This window comes from Olea europaea, unplaced genomic scaffold, assembly GCF_002742605.1.
Source record: "Olea europaea var. sylvestris unplaced genomic scaffold, O_europaea_v1 scaffold2262, whole genome shotgun sequence".
Classification (NCBI taxonomy): Eukaryota; Viridiplantae; Streptophyta; class Magnoliopsida; order Lamiales; family Oleaceae; genus Olea; species Olea europaea.
In genome coordinates, this window is record NW_019240676.1 from 37,980 (window position 1) to 62,748 (window position 24,769).

At 32.6% G+C, this 24,769-nt stretch overlaps 1 protein-coding gene across 2 annotated transcripts; it reads right to left on the reverse strand.

The window, feature by feature from the left end:
- Positions 1–10,724: 10,724 nt before the first annotated feature.
- On the reverse strand, positions 10,725–18,984 carry LOC111381158 (E3 ubiquitin-protein ligase HOS1). Of its 2 annotated transcripts, none has more exons than XM_023004903.1 (10): positions 18,687–18,984; positions 17,811–18,231; positions 17,512–17,646; positions 17,240–17,415; positions 16,433–16,837; positions 16,127–16,285; positions 14,522–15,004; positions 12,848–12,985; positions 11,238–11,959; positions 10,725–11,105 (listed from the first exon to the last, which is right to left on the reverse strand). In XM_023004903.1, the coding sequence occupies exons 1-10, from the start codon at positions 18,795–18,797 to the stop codon at positions 10,931–10,933; spliced, it is 2,925 nt and encodes a 974-aa protein (XP_022860671.1). In that variant the 5' UTR covers positions 18,798–18,984; the 3' UTR covers positions 10,725–10,930. The 2 variants fall into 2 exon arrangements, with proteins under 2 accessions (XP_022860671.1, XP_022860672.1); XM_023004904.1 differs by having other exon boundaries at positions 17,811–18,201; positions 18,687–18,983.
- Positions 18,985–24,769: the final 5,785 nt, after the last annotated feature.

The window sequence follows — 24,769 nt, forward strand, 5'->3', positions numbered from 1 at the left end:
CAAATTCATTTTCAATTACAATGGATAGAAAATGAATTCCAAATAATTGAATGCCTAGAAATTATTTTACTAGAAATTGTCAATTGATAATATTTGATTGGTATAAATTTTTAGGTGAAAAATGTTGAAATAAAAGTATCTTTTGGTGTTCGTTTGACTTTGTTTTTCATGAAAATTGTCAATTTAAGGAATATCCACTTCTACCATTATTTCTAGAATTTGTTTTCATTGTCAATCAAAAAAAAAATTCAAAAATCATCTATATTTTGATGTTCGTTTGAGTTTTTTTTATATGAAAATTGTCAATTTAAGGGTTATCCTCTTTTACAATTGTTCCTAGAATTTGTTCACATTGCTAACAATTTTAAAAAAAAGGTGGAATTCCAAAAACCACCTACCCCATGAGAAAATAAAAGGTGGAATTTCATGCTTTACCGACTTGTACCTAGAAAATCGTGGAAAATCAATTTCCTGGAAAATTTTATTAATCAAACAGGCCAAAAGTGGAAGTTAGAATTCGAATTCCAAATTCCATGGAAAATATAGTGTAATCAAACAAGGCCTAAAATATTTTCATAATAAAATATTTAACACATAAATTCAAGATTTTTTTCATACTTAATTTTAACCACTCATTCTCCAAAAATTTATTAGTACAAAATTTAGGCATTGTTTGATTCCCATTAGTTTGAAAAAATGTATTATGGAATAGTTATTGATAAAAAATGTGTGATTAAAAAAACAAGGAATTTTTTTATTTATGTGTAATATTATTTTAATGAAAAATGTGTATTTAAAAATGAGTACTGTAAAATAATAATGAGAAAAATGTAAAATAAAGAATGACAAATAATAAATTATGTTGATGAAATAATGAAAATCAAACATGAACTAAATTAGAGTTTAAATCAGTTCGACCTCATTTGGGTCGATTCATGAATAATGAGTTTGTTTAAATTATAGTGATCCATATGTATTATGGTAATTATAAATTCTGCTTATAAATCATTTATTATATTTTAGAAATAATAAAAATATCTAACATTTTTTTTATTCTTTAAAGGTTTATTCCGAAAAGCTCTAGTAGCCTGTAATATTTGTAGGGAAAAATTGCAGCTAAAGTATCATACTTTTCGTTTATTATCAGATTTAATCCAAACCTTTCATTTGTGCCATCGAGTATCCCTAACCTTTAAAAAATTCCCAAGTCCATCCAAAATGACGATTTTCGTTTGTTTGACCACCAGAACTGTTAATTGACCCTAGTAATGAATTTTTTTTATAATTTCCCCAAAATAAGGCTAGGATAATTTGGTCAAAACACATTTCTCGTATTACATCAACAATTATAAAAAAAAACAAAACAAAAAGCAAATCAAATCCAAATCCAAATACTACTCTCACTTCCACTCGGTGTCCCAAGCACCGCCTCCTCTCGACCACCGCCACGGCCATTGTTGTCGCAACTATCAGGCAATCCCCTTTTATACAAATCGTTTATTTGCTTCAAAATCACCTGCTTATGCTTCTCGCAGGTTGGAATCCTCTTCTTTGCAACCAATCCATCCCCAAAATAATCAGGGTAAAATATAGAATTGTCATTAGGCACCATCAGCTTTTGCGACATCATCGAACTGGGTATAGCCTCATCCTTAGAAATCCACGAATCTAACATCCCAGTGTCCAAGCCAAAATTACCCGATGAACTTAGTTGATAAGTTAATTTTCTATCTTCAATTTCTAGTCCCCACACTGGCGTCAGGTCAAGGGCTAACAGGCAGCCAGAGAGGGGCTAAATCGAGTTGCGATCATGGGCGACAGACACTACACAGCTTCCATGGGCATCCTAGTCAAAGTCTTGACCCAGTACGAGTTTATCCGTGACGCAGTGGGTATTTGGTTAAAACACATTTATTCTTTATGTTGATTTTGTGGGCAAAATTGAAATAGGTCTCTCTGATTTTCAGGGCGGTGGCAGCCGGTGGTGGGGATCAGAGCTGGTCCTGTATCTGATGGGCCCTGAGGCGAACGATGAAAATTAAGCCCCCAATGACAAAATTCAAAAGTGTATTATGCGACTCATTGCTAACTTAAAAAACTAACATTAAAACAACAACGAAATATATCATAGAAACAATTTATATTATAAACCATCAAACCAAAAATTTCAAACAATTAGTTAAATAATATTTGTCTTGCTGTTTTAGGGGCAAAAATATTAATCAAATCTGAATAACTTAGTTGCTCAACCATTTCTTTTTCTATTGATAACATAGCCAACCCGTTTAATCTTTCTTGTGACATAGTTGATCGAAGATAAGTCTTGATCAACTTCAATTTCAAGAAACTTCTTTCCGCAGATACAGCTGTAATCGGTACGGTTAACAAAATTTTGTAAACAATATAAGCATTTGAGAAACAAATATCCAATGTCTTCAAATAGTGTAACACTTCAATTACTCTTTTTACTTCATTTGATAAATAAATCTTCAAGGCTTGTCTCCGAACATAAATCATCTCCACTAATGTCCGAAAGCCCATCATGTTCAAGATATTTCTCAAGATTCACACAAGAGTTCAACAAACTTGATAAAGTTGCACTCCTTAACCTCTTCAAATTAAACAAAAATTCAAATATATCACCATATTTTTTGAATTGATCAATTATAAAAATAAAGTACTCAACTCTAAATGAGTCTTCTGCTTATTGCTTTAACTCATTACTACAGTTTTCATCAAATTATTTTTCTTCGAATTATACGTTTTTCTATAAATACAGTTTCAATTCCCATTTCTTTTGCCTTTTTTGTCGCTTCATCCATGGCAATGACAAATCCAATTTCTCTATAATTTTCAAGAAATGAAACAAGTCCTTGCAATAGGTCGATAGCATGATCAATATCCATGGATTCGGTTTGAAGAAATTTACTCACAATATTGACTGCATGCAACAACTTGTACTAGATTACCATGCCAAGTAAGAACTCAAAATTCTGAAATTCATGTGTTGCCAACGACTCTGCTTCACTCTTTACTTTAGGATCTTCGATAGTTTCTGCCAAATCAAGTAATGCTTCTCTTATCTGGGCAGTTTGCTCCATTATAAGCTTCACACTCTCAACATGACTTTTCCAACGTGTTTGTAACAACAGTTTCATTGTCAACCCTTTTACATTATCTTTAAAAAATTACCATCGCTTGGTAGAAGATGAAAACAAAATGTAGATGCGTTGTATCACTCCAAAGAAGGATACAGCTTTGGAGCAATAATTCACCATATCACACAACGCTAGATTTAGACTATGACCCACACATGGAGTATAGAAAGCTCAGGGATTCATTTCATGTACTCTTCTTTACACACCTTTGTGCTTCCCGCTCATGTTAGATCCGTTATCATACTCTTGCCCTCTAATATCATCAATATCCAGATCCAGTTTGATCAAAATCTTTTGAAGCTCGGTTGTAAGTCCAAGTCCTGTTGTATCATCTACCTTCAAAAATTCAAGTCAATATTCTTCAACTGTAGGTAAGTTTGCCGAATCATCTACAAATCGTACTATTAAAAACATCTGCTCCTCATAACTTGCATCTGGAGTACAATCAAGCATAATTGTGAAATATTTTGCATATTTAACTTTCTTGATAATTGTACTTCTCACCTCATTAGCTAACAACTGTATCAACTCATTTTGGATTTTTTTGCCAAGATAATCTCTTTTGCATTAGCCCGCCAAAGGTGCTCTTTCATTATTGGATCAAATTCACTAACCATTTCCACCATTTGTAAAAACAGACCATTGTTCTCAACATTTAGCCTCTTATCATCTCCTAGAAATGGCAAGGTGTTTTTGGCGAGTCTTTTTACAATAGCGATTATCTTTATTAAGACATGCCTCCAATGTTCTCTTTCTGCGTCGATCAACAATTCAACGCTTTTATCAATTGTAGTATTTGTTCGAATCCTATTTTCCAATTCAATCCAACTAGTCATGCAACATAAATGCTCTTCATTTCTTTCATGACTTTTAATAGATCGATGCAAATTATGTCAATCTTTGAATCCATTGTTACCAAGTTGGCCAACTTTGGTAACGTTTTTGGGTGTTTTAAACAACTTGCAACAAAAGTAAAAGATCATATACATAGATATTGAATATAGTAGCCATCTTCTATCAATTGTTTGCCCATTTCATAGCAATCGCTTATATTGTGAAGAATCAAAATGCCTATTTCTACAATCTTTCGGAAACGAGATGTCATCAACTCTTTTTAGACCCCTTTCAACTAAGTAATTCCTTGTTCTCTAATAAATGATTTTTCAATTCTCAGGATCATCCAAATTTAGAGAAAAGCAACCATCTTCTTCGTTGTCATCTACTTCATTAACACATGCAGATTTCATCACCTCTTCTTCCTGATCATCTACTACATTAACGTAGGCAGGTTGACTCACTTCTTCATCCTTATCATCTACTTCATTAACACGTGCAGGTTGAATCTCTACTTCATCCTCATTTAACGTATTCACATTGTTGCTTTCAAAGTACTTGCCAATATCCCCTGACTTTGGATTAATGAAATTTCATTTTTCTCTTTTAAGCACCAGACTCATATTTAGGAGGCATGGTGTATAAGTCTATATCTGATGCCCAATGATTAACTTAAAAAATAATTACAAGGTATCTCAAATCATCACACTATTAGAGTTTTCAATATAGTTATTATGTGTGCCTGTGCAATTGTTGATCCTCTAATAATCAATCATATTAGCCGACTAGGCCACAATTATATAAGCCGACAAGGCTTCAAACATTTTTCAATTTTCAATAACAAGTTAAGACAAGTCATTGCTTACTTGACAAGTAGAATTTCTACGAAAACTGCGGAGTTACACCTTCAAGAATTCTACTGTCACAAGACTCACAACTCCTGATCCTGAAAAAAAAATTTCACATCAAACACTATGACAAATATTAACATGATCATCAAATTACATGCTAATACAAATATGAACATGATAGGAATATTGATCTTCATATTCAAATAAATATTATTGAATTATGGAATTGATTTTAAGATGAAAGAATATAAGGAAGTTCAGAATTCTAATGTTTATTCAATTGATCAAGTATTTATAAATGCTCCTCTACTACTTAATTGGATTTGTTAGGTTAGATTCAGGTTTACTTGGTAAATAAATTCAATTTCATATTAATTGTGTGTTGTTCAATTAGAGTTAGGTAAATAAAATATGTCACTTGTAAGCGCATAAAGTAATAAACTTTCTACTCCGGTCTTTAATGAAGATTGACTATCAGTTAAAATTGGACTAAACTGAAATAAAATAGAAATTGAGTTCTTAATTTATGTGCAGTAATACAAGCTTACAATTTGAACAAAATCAAGTGATTAGGTCAATAAAATATTACGAGATTGGGTTGGTGAAAAGTGTACTGCACCATGGACACAAGAAGTGAAATGTCAAGATAAAAGGGAGGAAGGAAAAATCAATGATGAATCTATAACATGAAATGATGAATGAATTTTTTTGAGGAGATTTCTCAATTTGAGATTACAAGGTGCTAATTCAATTGGTGTCTGAGTTGCTAGCTTAGCAAGAGGTGTCATCGCCTTGTTGGTGCAATGGACTAACAAGTCTAATGTGTACCAAATAACGTGAATTTATATTCATTCGAGTCTCAATCGCATTTGTTGCGACCTGCAAGCACGATTGTTTACCTATTGATTCAAAACATGAAAATACTTCAAATGTTAACCATAACTCAGTCCTGGAGTTGTAAGGAATATTGGCTGCACACTCTATTGCTTAATGAACACATGGTTATTACTTAAGGATTACCAAATAAACTCAATTTTTGGTTTTGCATAAAACACACAGAATAACAGAGCTGCGGAAAGATGGAGCAACAGAAACATCCAGAGTATCAACCAATACAGATAAATAAGTTCCATCAAGGCAGATAATAAAATCAGAAAATCCAAACAAGCCTTCCACTGGGCAGATGCTAAGAGGACCCTTGCTTACTATTCACATATTCTATTGGACTCAGAACCTATAATTACTTATAATCACTCTCAAACGGGCTTTTAGTGGTGATAAGTCTTCCAAGTTTCCCCTTTCGATGTGCCAAAGATTTTTTTCCAAACAATCTCTTCGCGAGTTAGAAATTTTGCCCTTATTTCAACACAGTAAAACTCAACCCTTGTCAGCCATTCCATTCCTTTAATTCCTTTCCCTTCCTAACAGCCAACTCTTTCCAAGAACTTTTCTAAAATTCAATTATAATATACCCCACAGCCCACATAGAATAAAAAAGACCATTTATCAATTAAAATCAAGCCATCAAAATTATAATAAGTAAATGCCTAAATGTAAATGGTAAAAGACTAAAAGAATTGAAAGAAACTAGAACTCACTGCCACAGTCAAGTGCCACTGGTAATTGGTTGTTTGGTTTTCGACAACAAAAATGCCCATTGCCCAGGCCCCAGCCACAGCTAGTAGGCGTTTGAACTCACTGGGAGACGTCTCCAAGGAACTACAAGTCTGCAAACTGCATGCGAATGGAATGATTCGTGTGAAGCCAAGAGTGAACTAACCAAGCAAGGAAATGTGGGATTTTGGTCTCTGGAAGTCTGGAACAGGAGCTGGAAGCCTGGAGTTGGAAGCGGAAGAAGGAGATGTCGAGTCGAGCGAGAGAGACTCAGAGATGGCACTTCAGACGGAGACGGAAAGCGTTTGCCGATTGGGGGAAAATAAATTTCAATTTGGGCATTTGGGGGAAATTGGATAATGGATCGGGTTTAGTGGATTACGGGTAGGCTTGAGCTTGAGAGTTTTGGGCTACTCTTGGCTAGGGCCTAGGCTGCTATTACTAAAAAAAAGGGGGGGGCCAACAAAATGAGGCCCCTTGGATATTGGCCCTGAGGCGCAAGCCTCATTTGCCTAGCCTCAAGACCGAGCCTGGTGGGGATGATTTTGGTTTGGAAGTGAGAGAATTAGAGAAGGAGATGAGGGTTCGAGGGCGTGATTTTTTTTTTAATTTTTAATGTAATACAAGAAATGTGTTTTGACCAAATTGTCCTTGCCTTATGTAGGGGTAAATTATTAAATTTCTCATTACTAGGGTCAACTAACGATTTTGGTGGTCAAACAGACATAAACCATCAATTTGGATTGAACCCCCGAATTTTTTAAAGGTTTGGTACCTCTGTTGGTACAAATGAAAGGTTTGAATAAAGTCTGTTAATAAATGAAATGTTTGGTACCTTGGCTACAATTTTTCCTATTTGTAGCTTGAGGATATAAAATAGGGAAAATTGCAGTCAAGGTGCCAAACCTTTGGTTTATTAGTAGACATTGCTCAAATCTTTAGTTTGTGCCACCTATGATATCAAATCTTTCAAAAATTTGCAGTTGAAGTCCAAATGGATGGAAACTGTTAGTTTGATCGTTAGTTGACCAAAAAATAACATTGATCATAATTTTGACTAATTTTAAAAGGATAAAATGGTAATTTTCAACAAAAAACATAATTATAATATATTAATAATTAAATTTATAAAAAAAAATAAAAAACAAAAACACTGTTCATCTTCTTCTCCACTTCCCTTCACGCTAACGTCTAGTAGGATTGTAAAGGGATGGCAAGTGACCTGCTACAACAAAGTCAATTTAGGGTTGCTTTTGTTATAACTCAAATGATAGATTTTGAACCCACAAAGGATCTGACACGATAAGGATCAAAGGTACAAAGAGAGCATTTTTCTTTTTTTTTTAATCATTGATTGTTGTTAACTCTTTTCTTTTTTAGAGTTAAAAATATTGACCAAAACAAATAATGTGATAAAATAATAAAATTATATATATATATATATATATAGACAATGGCGGTGATTGTTGTTGGTGTGGCAATGATGGTTTGTGCGGGGGCGACGGCGATGGTTGGTGATGGTGTGGTTGTCGTTCTTTGAAGGTGGTAGTGGTGCGTTTAGAAATAGTGATGGTAATGGGTTGTTGATATAAGGTGAATGTTATGGTGCCATCGATGGTGGAACCGAGTGGAAGTGAGGTGGGAGAGATGAAGGGTAATTTGTGATTATTTAATTGGATAATTATGACCAGTTAATTTGATAATTCGTGATCAATTAATTTGAATTTGTGATCAAGAAATAATTAGTGATCAATTAATTTGATAATTTATGACCAATAAATTCGATATTTTGTGATTGATAAATAAGTTGTCATTTATAAAATTTGTGATTTGTGACTGTAATGTTATGTGATTGTGACTAATATGTAATTCTGATCACAAACTGTATTTATTGTGATCTTAACATATTTAATTATCTATCTAATTAATACCACGTGATTTTTGAAAGAATTTTACACGTCTGTCAAATTTGAAAATGTATCTTTTAAAGGTTGGTAATTACGTATTTTTCCCCCTTCAAAATCCATCAAACTCTTATGTTCGCAGGCCTACTAAATATTTAAGTTATAATCAATGCACGAGAGTTCAAGACACAGACTCGAACATCCGTTTAGATGGTATATGTTAAGTTCAATGAAATACAAGAATACAAGATGTATTTAATTAGGACATATCATTTAATGTTACCTAATTTGGTATTATAACACTGAAATTAGATACTATTATTCAAAATTGTATATATTATTTTTCTTAACAGCATCTATAAGAAAAGGACAATCAATTATATTGACTAAGTTTTTGTTTGAGTCCCATTTTATCAAAAATTTACATCTTTTTTTTTTTTTTTTTTTTTTTCTACGGAAAAAAAATTTGCAATTTTTTTTTTAGCTAGCAAAACTCATTTTCAATCATATACTCTCCAATAAAATAATTTTATACATAAATCGAAAACTTTTTTTCTTTTTTTAATTTCTTAACCACACGTTCTGTAAAAAAATATTATTCCAGAATATTTCTCCCAAAATGGAGCTCAAACAAGGGCGCTTTGTTATTTATCTTTAATTTCACATAAGTGCATTGCAACACTTTTGAGTCTTTGCCCATGTTCTTGATCCAACGTGGAGATAGTGTATGTTCATTGTCACTTCACATTTAAGAATAATCAATTTAACAAGGAGATAATAGTATCACGAGGACTAACCAAAGATTTTTTTTTTTTTTTAAATACATTTTTTCCTTAATATCGTTTGCAACTACACATTCTGCACCCGTTGGCCACATTATTTCAAAATTTAAAGTGTGAAATAGTACTTTTTTTTTTTTTTGAGAACGAGTAATCAAAAAAAAAGGAAAAGTTTTCGACTACATATAATATTATTTTATAAAAGATTGTATGATTGAAAATAAGAGTGAAAAAAATAAAATTTAATTTAATGAGAGCCTAACGAGTCTCCACTTTTTACTCAAATATTCTTCTTTAAAAAATATTTCTCTCTTAAAAAATCTGCCCCAAACGTGCTTTTAGTTATCAACCACAAACTGGATATATTAAAATTGTGTGATTAAATGATTCAAAAAGTTAAGAAGCAAAGGACAAATTGAATAGAAGGAGAGCCACCCGGGCGGTTGCTTTTTAAGAAGACCAAGGAATACGATTATGAGTTCCACAAGCCTCCGTGTTTGTCTCTATTGCACAATTTTCCGCCACTTATGCTATACACGTGGTTTTATTTGATTATTTCATTTTCATCCACAAGTTGGTCGATCTCAGAGCATCGATGAAGCGTGAATGACTAAAAAAATTGTCACATAAACAAAACGAAAATTTTTATTTTATTTTTTGGGAAAATTGCAATAGCGGTCCCTAGCTTTTTTCATTTTTGCAAACTTTATTTTGTGCCAACAGAAGTTTCTAACCCTTCATAAATATGCACCTGAGATCCATTTGATCGAAAACAGTCCAAACCACCGTCATTTGATTAGGAAAATTAAGAAATCAACATCCTATAAAAGCATCCAAAAAGGTATCAACATCCAATAAAATTATCGCAATGGCAGATAGTTCAAGGAATTTCTTCCGTCAATTAACAGTGTTTTGGACGATTTCCGTTCAGATGAACATCAAGTGCATATTTATGAAAGGTCAGAGACCTTTGCTAGCACAAAATAAAAGTTTGGATAAAGTCTGCAAAAAAACAAAAAAATCAGGAACCGCACCTACGATCTTCCCCTTATTTTTAATCTCCAACACAACAAAGGAATAAACAAACATTGACTAGTGTCCAGACCTCCATCTAAATTTAAAAAAATAGTAGATATTTATATATACTATTAGACGTGTTGACTCAACGAAATTGATATAACTCGTTGCAAAAAGAAAGATTGGAGTGCCTAATATCGAAATTCTTTCAACTTAAACTACACCTATATAACAATCATCCGAATGCATTGAAAATGCCCATGATGAACAGCAAAATATCCCAACCACAGGTTTTCCCAACCTGACTCTTATTTTTTAAGCTTTTAGATTTGAATCGTATTTAAAAAAACTTAATAAGTAAATAGGAAAAAAGAGAAAAAAGGGATAAGTTTAATCCTAGTCCCACCTCTCTGGAATCACCAGATGGGTGGATTTCCATCCTTACGACTTGATCGATTCGCTTGGTCTAAGACTTGTGGTCTCATCAATAATTTCTATTGAAGCAATGTGACTGAAACTACTACTTTAGTACTGTAGAAATTCATTATTTATGAACTTAATCTCAAATTAACTAACATCACAACACAAAACTGTGTCCTGGATTGATATACTGATAATAACTCAAATCCATGTGTACTGTAATAAACATGACAAGAAGTAATACAACAAATTCTTTGTCAATTTCACAGCCCGACTTTAGACAGATATTCAACTTTTGATTAATGATATGCATATTTAAATGTTCCCCTTCAAGTAATCTCTCACCAAAATCTTCATGGTCTGATGCCTCGGCTTTTTCTAATTCTACGGGTGGAAGTTGTATATGGTGACATTCTGGCAAGTCTACTAGGACTGGTATGGTCTTCATCATCACTCGTGTCATCAGATCTCCACCGCGGTCCACCATTAGGATTTATGTTCCCAAAAGGAAAGTCCTTTGCTTCATGACTGAGAAATGCAGAATGAAAATGCAAGCGCACAAAACAGCATAAGGAGCAGCGATTTTTCCGCCAGTAAGTAACACAAGCAGTTAAGAAAGCACGGAAAAGAAACTGAGGGTGTTAGAAGGGATAACATTACCTCCGAGGCGTGTCCACTAAATTATTCAGGGGTGGTATCCAAGGTCTATCAGCTGTGTCTGGCAGCAAATGCTTATCGTAGATATTTTGGTCTAAATCTTGAGCGAGTTCTGAGAACAAGCTATGGTTGCTACCAAGCGACGTGACAGGATTAGCAGCAGCCCTGGTGAAAAATGAACTCGAAAATTGCAACTGGTCAACCGAGCCATTTTGTGATCTCTCTGGATAAATTTTGTTCCTTTGATTATTTTGGAAAATGCTATTTCGAGGAACACTTGATGTTCTGTTGAACTCTTTAAGTGAGGAGGCAGTTCGAGGATTTAAAGGATTTGCAGAAATTGAAATGTCATCAGAGTTAGGAAGAACTCCAAAAACCCTTCCAGTGTTGAGTTCTTTATTTGCCCTGTTGAAAAAATTTGTTGAGGCAGTAGAGGAGCTAAAATTTCCGATGCCAAAACTAGAAATATTAAGAGGTCCACCAATTTTTGGAGTTTGAAGAACTGGAAGTTTCAAGGGAGGACTAGCAATGTCCGTGATCCCAGCAAGGGAAGAATCAATGGCTGAAGGAATTAAAAAACTACTCAAGATTGGACCTTGTACTTGAGGGAGATCAGATTTTGGTGGAATATTGGCTTCATTATGACTAGAAACGTCAACTTCAGGAATTTTTCCAGTCTTCACTTCTTGTTGTAAGATATCTGGCAACAACTCAGTGCCTCTCCGCTGCAGAAGAGCACAAGTTTCAGAAAATTGTTCTATTTACATCAAATTTTCAGTCAGAATCAGTTCACTGTCAACTCAAAGCACACTCGAATGGCACCCCAGAAATCTTCATCCCAAGACACCACACACAACACCATAAATATGAAACATAATAAAGAAAAAGGAAATACACACGGTTAGTATTCTCCCTAGTTTGATCTTATTGTGTCCCTGATACACACTTCCCCATTTTACAATAGTTTGATTGAAATACATGGTTCCCTCATTGAACGAATGATCCCGTGTTATAAAAGAACAATCAAGGTAACTATAGAACTGATAAAGCCCGACTTACCAAGAAAAAATGTAATAAAAAATGAGGAATAAGAAGAGACCAAGTCTGACTAAAAAGCCTTGATCTATCAACAAAGCATAAGAGAAGTCAAATTACAGCCCCATGTATAACTTTTGGGCCTTTGAAATTACAGGAACTACGAGCTGTCGTATAAAATAAGCTGTGTAAGAAAGAAAATCAATCAAGCCAGCAAAGCTGCAAAAGAACATATCCGGAGGGTAAACGGTTGATATGGTGTCCTGAAGTAGCAAAAATACAGAAAGCATGTACATGATGTTTGATAAGGGTTTCTATTCAAGTGGAGATAATAGATTTGATGATTAATCATGTATCCGCATCTTTCAAGCAACTTTTGCACCTATTACGTCAAGACTCAAACTCAATTGATATCTGCATTTTCAAGCAACTTTTGCACCAATTAGGTCAAGACTCAAACTCAGTTTGTTCCTTTATTTATGTCTCATTAGCTTATTCAGTTATTCTTTATTTGTTAATTCATAACCACACAGAAATGGTAACTGAAGAGTAACCATAAAAAAAGCAAGACCACTTACAACTAATTCTGTTCTCCAATGACTTTTTGACCTTATTTTAAATGAGTCTTCTTCACCGACTGAATTTTTTGAAATGAAGTCTTCCTCTGCCTTCTGAAGTGTACAATGCACTTGGAACGCCTCAATGTACCTGTGACGCTGAAATGGTAAAGAAACACAATCTGAGTGATTGTACATCAGCCCAAAGGAATTTGCATGGGGGAAACGGATAAAGAATAAGTCAATTGAGATCTTACCCACATTGTTAGGCCAATATGCAAGGAATAAATGCAAACATTAATAGTATATTCATATCCACTTATACTGCACTGGAACGGCACTATGTTTTCCCTTCACATTCCATACAATTCCAATGTACCAAGTGGAAATTTTGGTAGGAGAATGGATCATAGTTCCAAGATGAAAGTTCATGAAGTTTTTCTAGCATGATAAAAGACACATGATGGCTTCAAATATAGTGGCAGGAGTAAGCTTAGAAGGAAAGAAAAAATGCAAAGGGTCTGAAACTAATTACATGAGATCTGGGGCAGGGTTGGGGTGCGTGGGGATTAAATAGTCAATTAGAACTTTAGACAAGAACTTTGAAATTTTGTAGTTTAAGCTAAGTAGAAATAAGGATGAGGACAAAGCTACTTTAGACTTTAGAGGACCATGTTCTCCCAACGAGTTAGGTGTTTAGATTCAATTATTAACAAGCTGGTATTCGAAAAGATTGATAATATAGTATATGGGTGAGTTGAATGAAACCTATTGCTAAATGGATTCTCTGTGTCGGAAATACCTATAAATTTGAAAGGCAAGTTCTTTACAACATATATTAGACCAATATACTTTATGATATTGGGCGCTGAGTTATTAAAGGACAACGCTTTCTATAACATTTTCCATAAGACACTAGGAAAGAAAATGTTAAATAGATGAGTGCCCATACTATAATAGACAAAATAAGAAATGAGAATACACTTCAACAAGAAGAGGTAGCACCAGTTCAGGATAAATTAAGGCAATGGCAATTTAGGTTAGAGGGGGCTTGTATTCACATGCCTTCCACAGTTTCACTTTTAGAGATATTTGCAAAAGATAAGTCTGAAAGAGATCGAGTCAACTTGAAGTTAGAATTATCTTTCCAAAATCTTACCCCAACACCATATAATCCAATACCACACACCTAACAAAGAAAGTTCAATATGCCATGCCATGCACATTTTGATATTAAACACTAATTCAGCAAACTAAGCAACTAGCAGCACACAGTACCAAAATTTTCCAAATGATTCTTAAAGTGGCTTGGCAACAATTTCAGCTTCTAAACTAAGCGAAACCTTTAGAAGATGCTTGAGCAATCATTGATCAGGTAGGTGCACATTGACAACCAGCTAAACAAATTGCTTAGAAGATTATAAATTTCAAATGATGATAGTGAAAAACTTGGGCAAAAAAAAAAATGTGTATTTTATAAGCAAAACAAAAGCCACGTTGTATCCATTAACTTCAATATGATAACTAAATTAACATGGTCATGTTAAGCCACAATGGAAAACATTCATAAGTCAAAAACGCCTAAATTACTTTGAATTAAGAAAACTCCACGAGTTAGCATGTATCTAAACTACATAGGACATAAAATATAGACAGCAGATCTCAACTAAATAGTAAATACAAATGTAGGAGTACCTGTAAATAGAAAACCACAAGAAGACCTCCAATAGCCTTTGACGGATTATCCATAGCAAAATCTAATAGGCATTTATGAAGATGTTTCTCCTCATCAGGATTCCAAGGTAATTCAATGATATGATCAACCAAGTTTCTCCAAATACAAAGACAACAAATTTCAGTCACCAATGCCTCCACCCAGAGTACCCAATCCCGGCAGTCATCTTTTACCTTATCTAAAGCATCCCTCAGTTTCTTATCCTTGACCTTTGTGCATACCATTCTCTGATACAAAAATGCTTCTGTTAGAAGCCCACATTCCACCCGGACTCGAACTGCAGTAACAGCCTCCCCAAGTGAAACTAATGAAGCTCCACCATCTTGTCCTGACCACCTCAAAACCATGAGAGCTGCATCAGGTTGCTGTCTCTCTAAGAGAGCCTGTGCAACCTTGGGATGAATTGTTGGGCTTGCAATTTCAGGAAGAAGGCGAGAGGCTTCCTAGCAATACAAGTGATGAATTATCAATGCACAATTAATACACCCAAAGCATCAATATGATGGTTCTGAAAAATATAAATTTGAGACAGAATCGGAAACCACAGGATTTGACACTTGGGGTTGGAAAATAAGTTGAAGAACCAGCATTACTTTCTCAATCAGATTTTCAAGCTACCTTTAAAACTTAAAATTAGAAGTTTTTGCAATTTTTTCAGCATTCCAGTTAAAAGAAATTGTACTTGTATATTACATGGTTGGATGTATGCATCTTGGTTTTTCCTTTCTTTCTTACATGTTGGTTTTTGTATGGGGCATCATGCTAACTTCACCTTCAATTACATCAATATATTCCAATTTGCCAAATATCTACCCAATGTATTCCAAATTCTATGTGAAGCTAAATTGAGACATAACAGAAAATGAAAACCAACGGATGTGTCAACCGACACATCCGAATGAGTATTCAATTCAAGTTGCTCAGTGAACTGCAACATAATAGCAATATATCTGGAATGCAATGCAAAACAAATTATTCAAACGAGCAGCATATTATACATACATTAGGTGAAAACCAAAGCCATGAAAAAATTAAGCCCCCGTTTGGCTCCCATTTTGTGGAAATGAAAATGGGTGGAATAGTATTTTTTTTTTTTTTTTTTAAATGAGTGGTTGAAAAGAAGGAAAAATTTTCAGTTTACGTGTAATATTATTTTATGAAAGATAGTGTGGTTGTAAATAGGAGAGAAAAATGAAATGTAATGGAATGGAAATTAATGAGGGTCAAACGGGAGGTAAAGATTATTTCGCAATTCTGTTAGAAAAGAAATATAGTGAACCAGCAGATCATTACACAACATTATCTGAATATTCTGCAAATATTAAATCAAAACCATCAACAGATTTGCAAAAGCAATGATGATTTCGAAGTTATAGATGGTTATATTGCTATAGAACAACTAAGCTCGCATTCCATTCAAACCAAAAATGACTATTTGTGAATTCAAATTCCAAAGTCCTAATGCTGTGAGGACAAACGGTAGTTTAATTAACAACACTGAATTCTAACTCAAAACGACTCTAAGATAATAGTTTCTCAATACATTCTCATTTTAAAAAGTTCACCTGCAGAGCTTCATCAGTGTGGTCATCCAGAAGATAAAAGGTAAAAGATTCCAGCAAGGAGTGCCTGGTTATGCTGAAAGTGGCAGCAAAGTCATCAACAATGTATCTCCATTTCTCATCAGGCACTGTCCACTGCCGATCAAATAGGTAATACAAGAACTATGCCAAAAGTTAAGGAATTTTAAAAAAGTAAAATTCTCAGATCAACACCATCTACCACCCCATGAGAAAAAACACTACTGCTAATTCCCGTATTAAGAGTATGAATGATTAAAATTAAACCAAATACCACATGAGAAAGGATACTATTGCTTGCTTTGCAACCACCATATCAGAATTTCCTTGTAAGAACAGCGAGTCAGCAGCAGCTCGAAGAGTTTCGAAAGGATAGAACCCTCCCTTTCCAAGTAACTTCAACCCGGAAAGTAAAGAGCCTCCATCTTTCTGCAAAGATGCAATTGATAACTCTTCTATATCATTATCCATATTTCCTCCATCTGTCTCAAGATTTGAAAGTGCTTCCTCAATGAAAAGGGTAGAACAACTTTGTCTGCTGGACTCTGTCTTCAAATAAAAGTCAGGCCATGAACGCTTACTGGCTGCTGATTTCCTATCTTGAACAAGCGAACACCACGACGCAAAATCGGAATGCCGAGATCTTACGTTCTCCAAAAATTGATGTCTTATACACCAAATTATAATCTCCATGTGCTGTAAATGAGGAAACAGTGCAAATTAACAGTTTCCCACGTTGTACGGTAACATTTATCGAGTAATGGCCCACCTAGAGTATTATCTAACAATTAAACCAGAGAAAACCCAAAGCCTTTCAGAATTTAACAAATCTAAATAATATAAAATAACGGAAGCATAGATATAATATACCTACCAAAAGGGAGGCCCAATCACATGCACATGGTAATAACTATATGATCAATAAAATGTTGAAGAGACCTCGAGTGAGATACTTTGTGAAGAAAACTTTTAGATTCTCATTGTATATACCTGATTTCTCCATAAAATAATTATTAGATATTGAACCAAGACGTTAATTAGATTTCTCTAAGCAAGTAAGTTGAGCATAAATAAAAAACTTGGAACAAGCAATTTAACCTGTTTTGTCTTTAGTGTACTCTCTTGAAGATGATGCAAATCATGAAGCTTTGCTGAAAAAGAACCTTTAAAGGATGATTCCAAAACCTCGAGAACCGTGGATATACCAGCTAGCTTCACAGATATTTTCAGAAGCAAATTTAAACTCTCTTTCATCTCTAGGGACGTAAGGTTATCTATTAAGGATGTCAAGGTGTGCAGAATCAATCCATTTTATACCTCACAATTATTAAATTTAAAAATAGATTATCAAGATTTAAACCTTAGGATACATATTGCTTGAAGCTGCGTTAGAATGTTTTTGAATGCCCTTTTGCACCAATCTTTAACAACCTTCTCATCAAGCAAGAAGGCAATAACAGGATCACTGGAGACAGCAGTTTCATCCATGCAAACATCTGTAACATCTGTGCCCTCCATTAAGGAAAAAATAACTACCAATGTAAATGATAAGCAATTCAATCTCATAGCAGGAGAAACATTCAAATCTATTTTATAGGGTGTTCTGAAATAACATTGAAGGTAATGCTTCTATCCAGCCCAAAATAAGTAAGAGAATGTTTATGGATACAGTGGCAGATTAGAGAAACCAAATTATTCTCCAACGAGACATCAAATAGAGAATAAAGCCTTTGAACATCTGCAATCAATTGATCCTCCCTATAATCTTTATCCTGCAACCTGTCATCACACCTTTTGGAGATAAGACGAGCATCTATACACTCATAGTAAAGGCGAAGCTGGAGTCTATTTCCATCCTTTGGCAAGGGATTTCTACATATTGGACAATTGTCGCATCGCTGACTACATTCCTCACATAAGGAGGCATGGCCACAAGATATCAAAACGCTTTGTACGCTGCGTCCACAACTTCTCAGATCCCTAGTTGCCCGACATCGCTCAACTTTAGCTTCACTGCACAACTCAATTGGATCAATTGATGCCAAATGTTCCAATGCTGCCTGCAAATATAGGGGATATAAGCTCCCCAGCTTCTTAAATCATTAAATAGCCTCAGCCTCAAGTATGAAACGAAATATCCCTTAAGCTGAAAATTATGCCACTTAACATTATACTACTATCATTCCAATTTTCGTTCTTCAAAAAACGGAGGCCCAAGCATTTTTTAAACTACATTTTAATTGTAATGAAAAATCGAGTATTACATCTATAATATGCATACGAGTGTACATAAGAAGCAGGAAACCAAACCATACAGCAAAAACTTAACTCTAAAACCCTAACTCACCGACCCATAACCCGTCTTACTGCGCAATTAAATTACTGAGACCCTTTTGACTTTTTAGTTTGAGTTTCAGTAGAAATCAGAATGAAGCTGAACAGCCAGGACCTAATGTAACAACAAGGATTTTAATACATAATAACAAATATATCATATTATGAATACCCAAAGTGTGTGAGAGAGAGATAGAGAGTAAGTACGTACCTGGACTAGGGAATAAGAGTAATTGGGTGGACGAGGAGGAGGTGAGGTCTGAGAGCTGGAGCTGGAGCCGGAGCCGCCGCCTCCGGCTTCGTCAAATCTCCATCCCTCCATTTCTCTACAAACTCTATTGTTGATTTATGTGATTAGAAAGATGGGAATTAACTATTAATGAAAGTAAAGAAAATGGTTACGCAATTTGAGATTGTACTGGCCGAGTTCACCGTGCAATTGAAAATTGAAGCCTCTGGTGTGCGTGTGAGAAGGGGAAAGGAGGGAGAGATCAGAGTAGGGTATTTGAACAATTTCGAAAGTAGTTTGAAGGGACGTAAAATTAATTTTCGTAAGGACCACAAAAGTTACGTTTTTATCTCAATGGTACCCCCAGAGCTTTAATCATTTATTTTTCTTTTTATTTTGATTCAACCTTGTCTTTGCTTACTTAAAAGAATAATGCTATTTAGTTTTATTGGGATTGTAACCCCAATTTAGGTGACATTAATGTAAAATTAACTGATATATAAAATTAAATAACTTATTTAATTTCACATTTCTCATAACATATCATCTATGAATTATATTTGCTGTACACTCTTGGGTACAACAATGGATGGCAGTCCCTTTATAGGAGGGGGCCCTATGATCACCCCCATGTGAGGGGACTATAAGACTTGTACAATACTATAAACAGGTTAACACATCATTTAAACTAGTGATGTAATCCTAATAGGACGTCAAAGCATTACTCTACTTCAAAAGATATACCTACAGTACCGAATAACATTTACACTACTACTGGCAAGAAGAGAATTCAATTGAGTGTATATTTCTGAGTCATTTTTGAAATGAACACTTGTTACAAAAATTGACACAAATGGCCAATTTGAATCAAAATATCCCCAAAAAAAAAAGAAGAAAAAAATCACATTTTAAGAGTATCTCTGAAAAATTCTCTATTTTTAAAGAGTCTATTTAGCAATTTAGAGATTATCTATAAATATAGTGTAAAATTTTTTTATGTATTCCAACAAGCTCCTTTATTTTTAACACTTGATTTTACTACTCCATTTTTTTTCAATATTTTATTTTCACTAGCTCCTCTTTAGATTATTATATAATTTTCCCATTGGAAATTAAAATACTTTGAAAGCATTTAATTTTAGGTAGTGTTTGATATAGTTTATTTTCCATGGAAACCGCCTTTTGCATGTGTTTGATAGTAAAAATTTTCTAGGGAATTTCTTTTCCTTCCCCCATCACGTGATGCATTTTCCTTCAATGGTGGGAAATCAATTCCCATTGTGTGAATTGGGTTTTCCAGCTTTTTATATATATATATATATATATAATTTTCTTTATTTTTAGCAATGGGAATAAAATCTATCAACAATTGTAAAAAAATTTATTCATTTAATTGACAATTTTTTATGAAAAACAAGGCCAAACGAACATCAAAAAATCCAAAATTTCAACATTTTTCAGATAAAAATTATACTAATCAAACACATTTAATTAATAATTCACACTAAAACAAGTTCTAGGCAATTCAATTTCCTGAAATTCGTTTTATTTCCACCCAAATTTTATTCTTGCAATCAAACAAACCCTTAGAGAGTGTATTTATCTATCCAAATTCTCCATTTTAAAACGTTAATTTGAAAAGTTTCTTGAAAGACAATTTTAAGAGTTAACTATTTAAAATAGTGATATTTTTTATATTTAAAGAACTTCTTAAAAATACTCTAATTAAATCTTTATTAAGAGTTGGATCAAAATATCTTATCCTAGATTCCATGTACTTCTCGTTGCTGACCAAATTTTAAAAATCAATTTTCTCTCCTCATTTAGCCTATATTTGAGCCCGGCTTTTTACAAATTCATTTTTCCTTAAATTCATTTTCAATCACACGCTCTCTCAATAAAATAATTTACACGTAAATTCAAAATTATTTCTTACTTTTTAACCACACATTCTCAAAAAATTACTATTGTAAAACATATTTTACCATTAAATGGGACTCAAATATATATTCACATCATATTTGAACCCCTTCTTCTAAAAATTTATTTTCAATTGCATATTTTTCAATAAAATAATATTACACGTAAATTCAAAATATTTCCTTAATTTTTATCTACATATTCTCTATATATCTGCTATTCAAAGTACATTCTTTCCCCAAAAATAGATCTCAAACAAGAGCTTAATCTCAACAAGTTAAAATCTTACAAAAGGCATTCAACCTCCTAATTTCTTTCCTTTCCGTTCTCCCTCCTAATTCTTCCTCTATAAAGAGCCTGTTTGAGAGTGATTTTGAGAATTAATTTTTTGATCGATAGGAGAAAAGTGGGGTTTACCTGTGAAAGAAGAAATCAAATATGACGGTTGAAATAGTGAAGTGACGATAAAAAAATCAATTTTTTGGGGCAAAAAAGGCTCCCAAACAAGCTGAAAGACTATTTCTCTCTCCATGGCCAGTCTTTCGACTATATTTATTGCACGAAATCTCTAGATTAATGTAATGATTTTGTTACTCTTTCATTGAATTTATTTTTTTTATTTTTTATTTTTTTATGAAAAAGATGTGCAGGTATGTGGGTTTAAAAAAATGGGTTTAAAAAAATGTTTACTTTTTCATAAAGAGCATCAAAGTATAATAAACCGATTTGACACAAAAATGTCTACAGTTACTTGCTTCAACTTACCTGCACCATGAATCAATGCAGGCCCACAGTGATAGCCAAAAAAATTGGCCCAACCACACTATAGTGGGGGCTGGGGGCTCGAACAGGGGCCACATGTCTTGTTTCTTTTATTTATAAAGCTTAGTCTTATTCAATTCAAAGTACCGAAATTATCATAACACTTTTAGTCATTTGGACAACGCATAACTGGACTGCATCCCTCGTGTATGGATTTATTGGATCCGATGGTCCACGGTTCCCTTCATGATCTCCGTCACGATTGCACCAAATTGGTGAGAAGTCCTTATAGCTGATTATTTTTGTGGCGTACCTTCCGAAATAAATGCACAAAGCACAAGCACAAGCACAAGAACATTTCCTTTCAATGATCCATTCTCGTCATTTTGAAAGTCCAATTATTTTACATGGGAATGGCCTTCTATTTCTATATACAGGGCTCGGTAGGGACGTCAAACGGACCGAATGGCTCGGGCTCAATCCCACAAGCCCAAAAAATATGTAAATTTACCCAAAAAAAAGTCAAAAAATATGCAAAAAAAAAATTAAAAAAAATCATAAGTTCTCGAGTGGTTCGCGGGCTCGGCTCGCCGGCTCGTTGCTTGGCTTGCCACAAGCCCAAGTCAAGCTTGTGGGTTAAAGGGCCAAGCCAAGCCATTGCCATCCCTAGATCCGAGGAGTGTGGTGGCGAAAGTTCTTCCTACATTCGTTCATTGTCTAATAAAACTTAAGGTTGAATGAATTAACCTTACTCTGGGGGATTATCATTAATCATCCAGTGATAATAATAGTATGGATTTGTACTGTGTAGTTTTAGGTAATGATTTATTTCCAAACATTTTTAGATACATTAGTGTTTTGGTTTTTTTTTTTTTTTTTTTTAACTTATAAATAAAATTTTTTATTATTTCGATTAAAAGATAAAATAATTTTTAAAATAAGTTGTTTAATTATTTCATTTGTTACAAAATATTCAAGACGGATTTTTTCATGACAAATAGTGACTTTATTAACGAAGAAATATTCAAGAAAAATTGTTGAAAACGAAAATAAAATTTGTGTCTGAATCTTGTTTGATTTTGGAGCGAAATTAATTTGAGCACAAACGTCGCAATGATTTTATAACATGAAGAAATCAGCAACTCACAAATAAAATTTCAAGGTTGAATTGGCTCAAATTTCAAGAATAATTCATTGCAAATTACATTGAAATCTCTGTTATACTGTAAAACATCAACAAAAGAATTTTCGAGCACCTAAATCATTTGCAACTATATTTTTTCAAACATATACGACGATTTTTTTTAAGATAGATTTAGCCATTTATAGTATTATAAATTAATTGATATAATTTAAAATGTTAAATTATAATAGCAATGGAATTTGCAATGGCAAATATCTCTTGCAAAAATCTGTTACGACGATGTATCTCAAGATTTTGGCTATTGATTTTGATTTCTGATGAACCTTACATATTTCTTTATGTGCAAATTATGTGACGATAATAGTTTTGTTGTAAAATTCACCATAAAATCAATAAAACTTTTTTTTTCTTTTTTCCTTTTTGAACAAAACGTGCAAAAATTTACTGGTAATGTAGCTTATAGGAATCGTGCAGAGGGATATCCAACTATATTGGTACATCCATAAAATACTCATAATCTATGAAAAAATTTAATAAAATCAAAGAACGCAAGACTTTAAATCAAAATAAAAGTCAATAGAAACTATAAAACTGGCTTACTAAAACCATCATAGAAATAAAAGAATAGAAAGAAGCAGCAGTCCATTTCCATGTTGGGTGTTGGCTAAGAAAGTGCAAGTAGTAAGTACACGAATTGCGTTCAAGTAATAAAATGAAATTTTTGAGTTTGGATTGTCAATCTCTCTAGAAATGTATACTTCCGATTACACAACTTTAATTAATTTAATTATAACAATATTAGTCTTTGACACGTGTGTTGCACGAGTTTTGTATTTATTGTATTTTTATTAGCGTCAAAATTGTAGATTTTTCAAAACTGGTTGAAGATTTGAAATATTTGGTGAAATTCAATCATTTGGTTTATTGGATTATCGCAGGATGCATGAAAATTTGTTTTTTGTTTTTTTATTTTTTCCTCATTTATTTATTTTTTATTTCTTTTGTTCATATTATAAATATTTTTTTTCAATTTAAAATCCTTTTTAATTCTTTTTTCTTTATGAAAAAACTTAATTTTTTCAATTTTAATTACATAATATTTATATGTTCTTTATTTAATTTTCACAACATTCTTTTGTTAATTTGTTTTGTTTTTATTATATATTTTTTGAAGATTGTTTAAAAAAAAATTCTTCATATTATAAATTGATTTTTGATCGATTTAAAATTCTTTTTCTTCATGTTATAATAAAATTAAATGATTTAATAAATTAACGAAGAAAAAAATTGTAGGAAAAAAAAGATATTATAAAGTTTTTTTAATTAAATTGAAATAATTAAAAATGAATTTTATTTAATTAAAATTTAAAAAATGATAAAATGAAAAGAATTTTAAATCGAAAATAAACTATTTATAATACGAAGTAATTTTTTTTAAAAATATAATAAAAATAAAACAAATTAAAATTTTTTATAAGAATTAAATAAAGAATGTATAAATATTATCTAATTAAAATTAAAAAATTAAATTTTATTATAAAAAAAATTAAACAGAATTTACTCTCTTTTCAAATGAGAGAATTCAAACTCTCGAAATGAGAGATTCTCTTTGTTTCTCTTAATGGATGGAGGAAAAAAAAATTTCACTTATTTTTTTTTAAATTTTTTTATACTATAAATAAATTTTTTTCAATTTTAAACTGTTTTAATTCTTTTTTCTTTATGATTAAACTTAATTTTTCAATTTCAATTAAATAATATTTATATATTCTTTATTTAATTTTTGTAACTTTGTTTTCTTGTATATTTTTTAAAATTGTTTTGAAATTTCTTTTTTCTTCATATTATAAGTGAATAATTTTTTATTCGATTTAAAATTCTTTTCGTTTTATGATACAGTGTAATTTGTTCAATTTTATTTAAATAATATTTATTTTTAATTATAATTATTTCAATTTAACTAAAAAAACTTTATAAAAACCTTTTTTCATTTTTTTTATTTTTGCCTGCCATTTTTTTGTTCTTTAATTTGTTAAATCATTTAATTTCTTTAATTCTTAAAAGATTAGAACCTCAAATTAAAAATAATCTACAGCTATAACAAATTATTTCAAAAGACAAAAATGACCCAATTATTAAGAGGCAGAGGATGAAAAACTGGCGAGTGGAGGGCCACTCCACTAGCACTGTAGTTGTAATATTTTTCACATAACCCACCTGTTATCACTCCCTAAAAGAT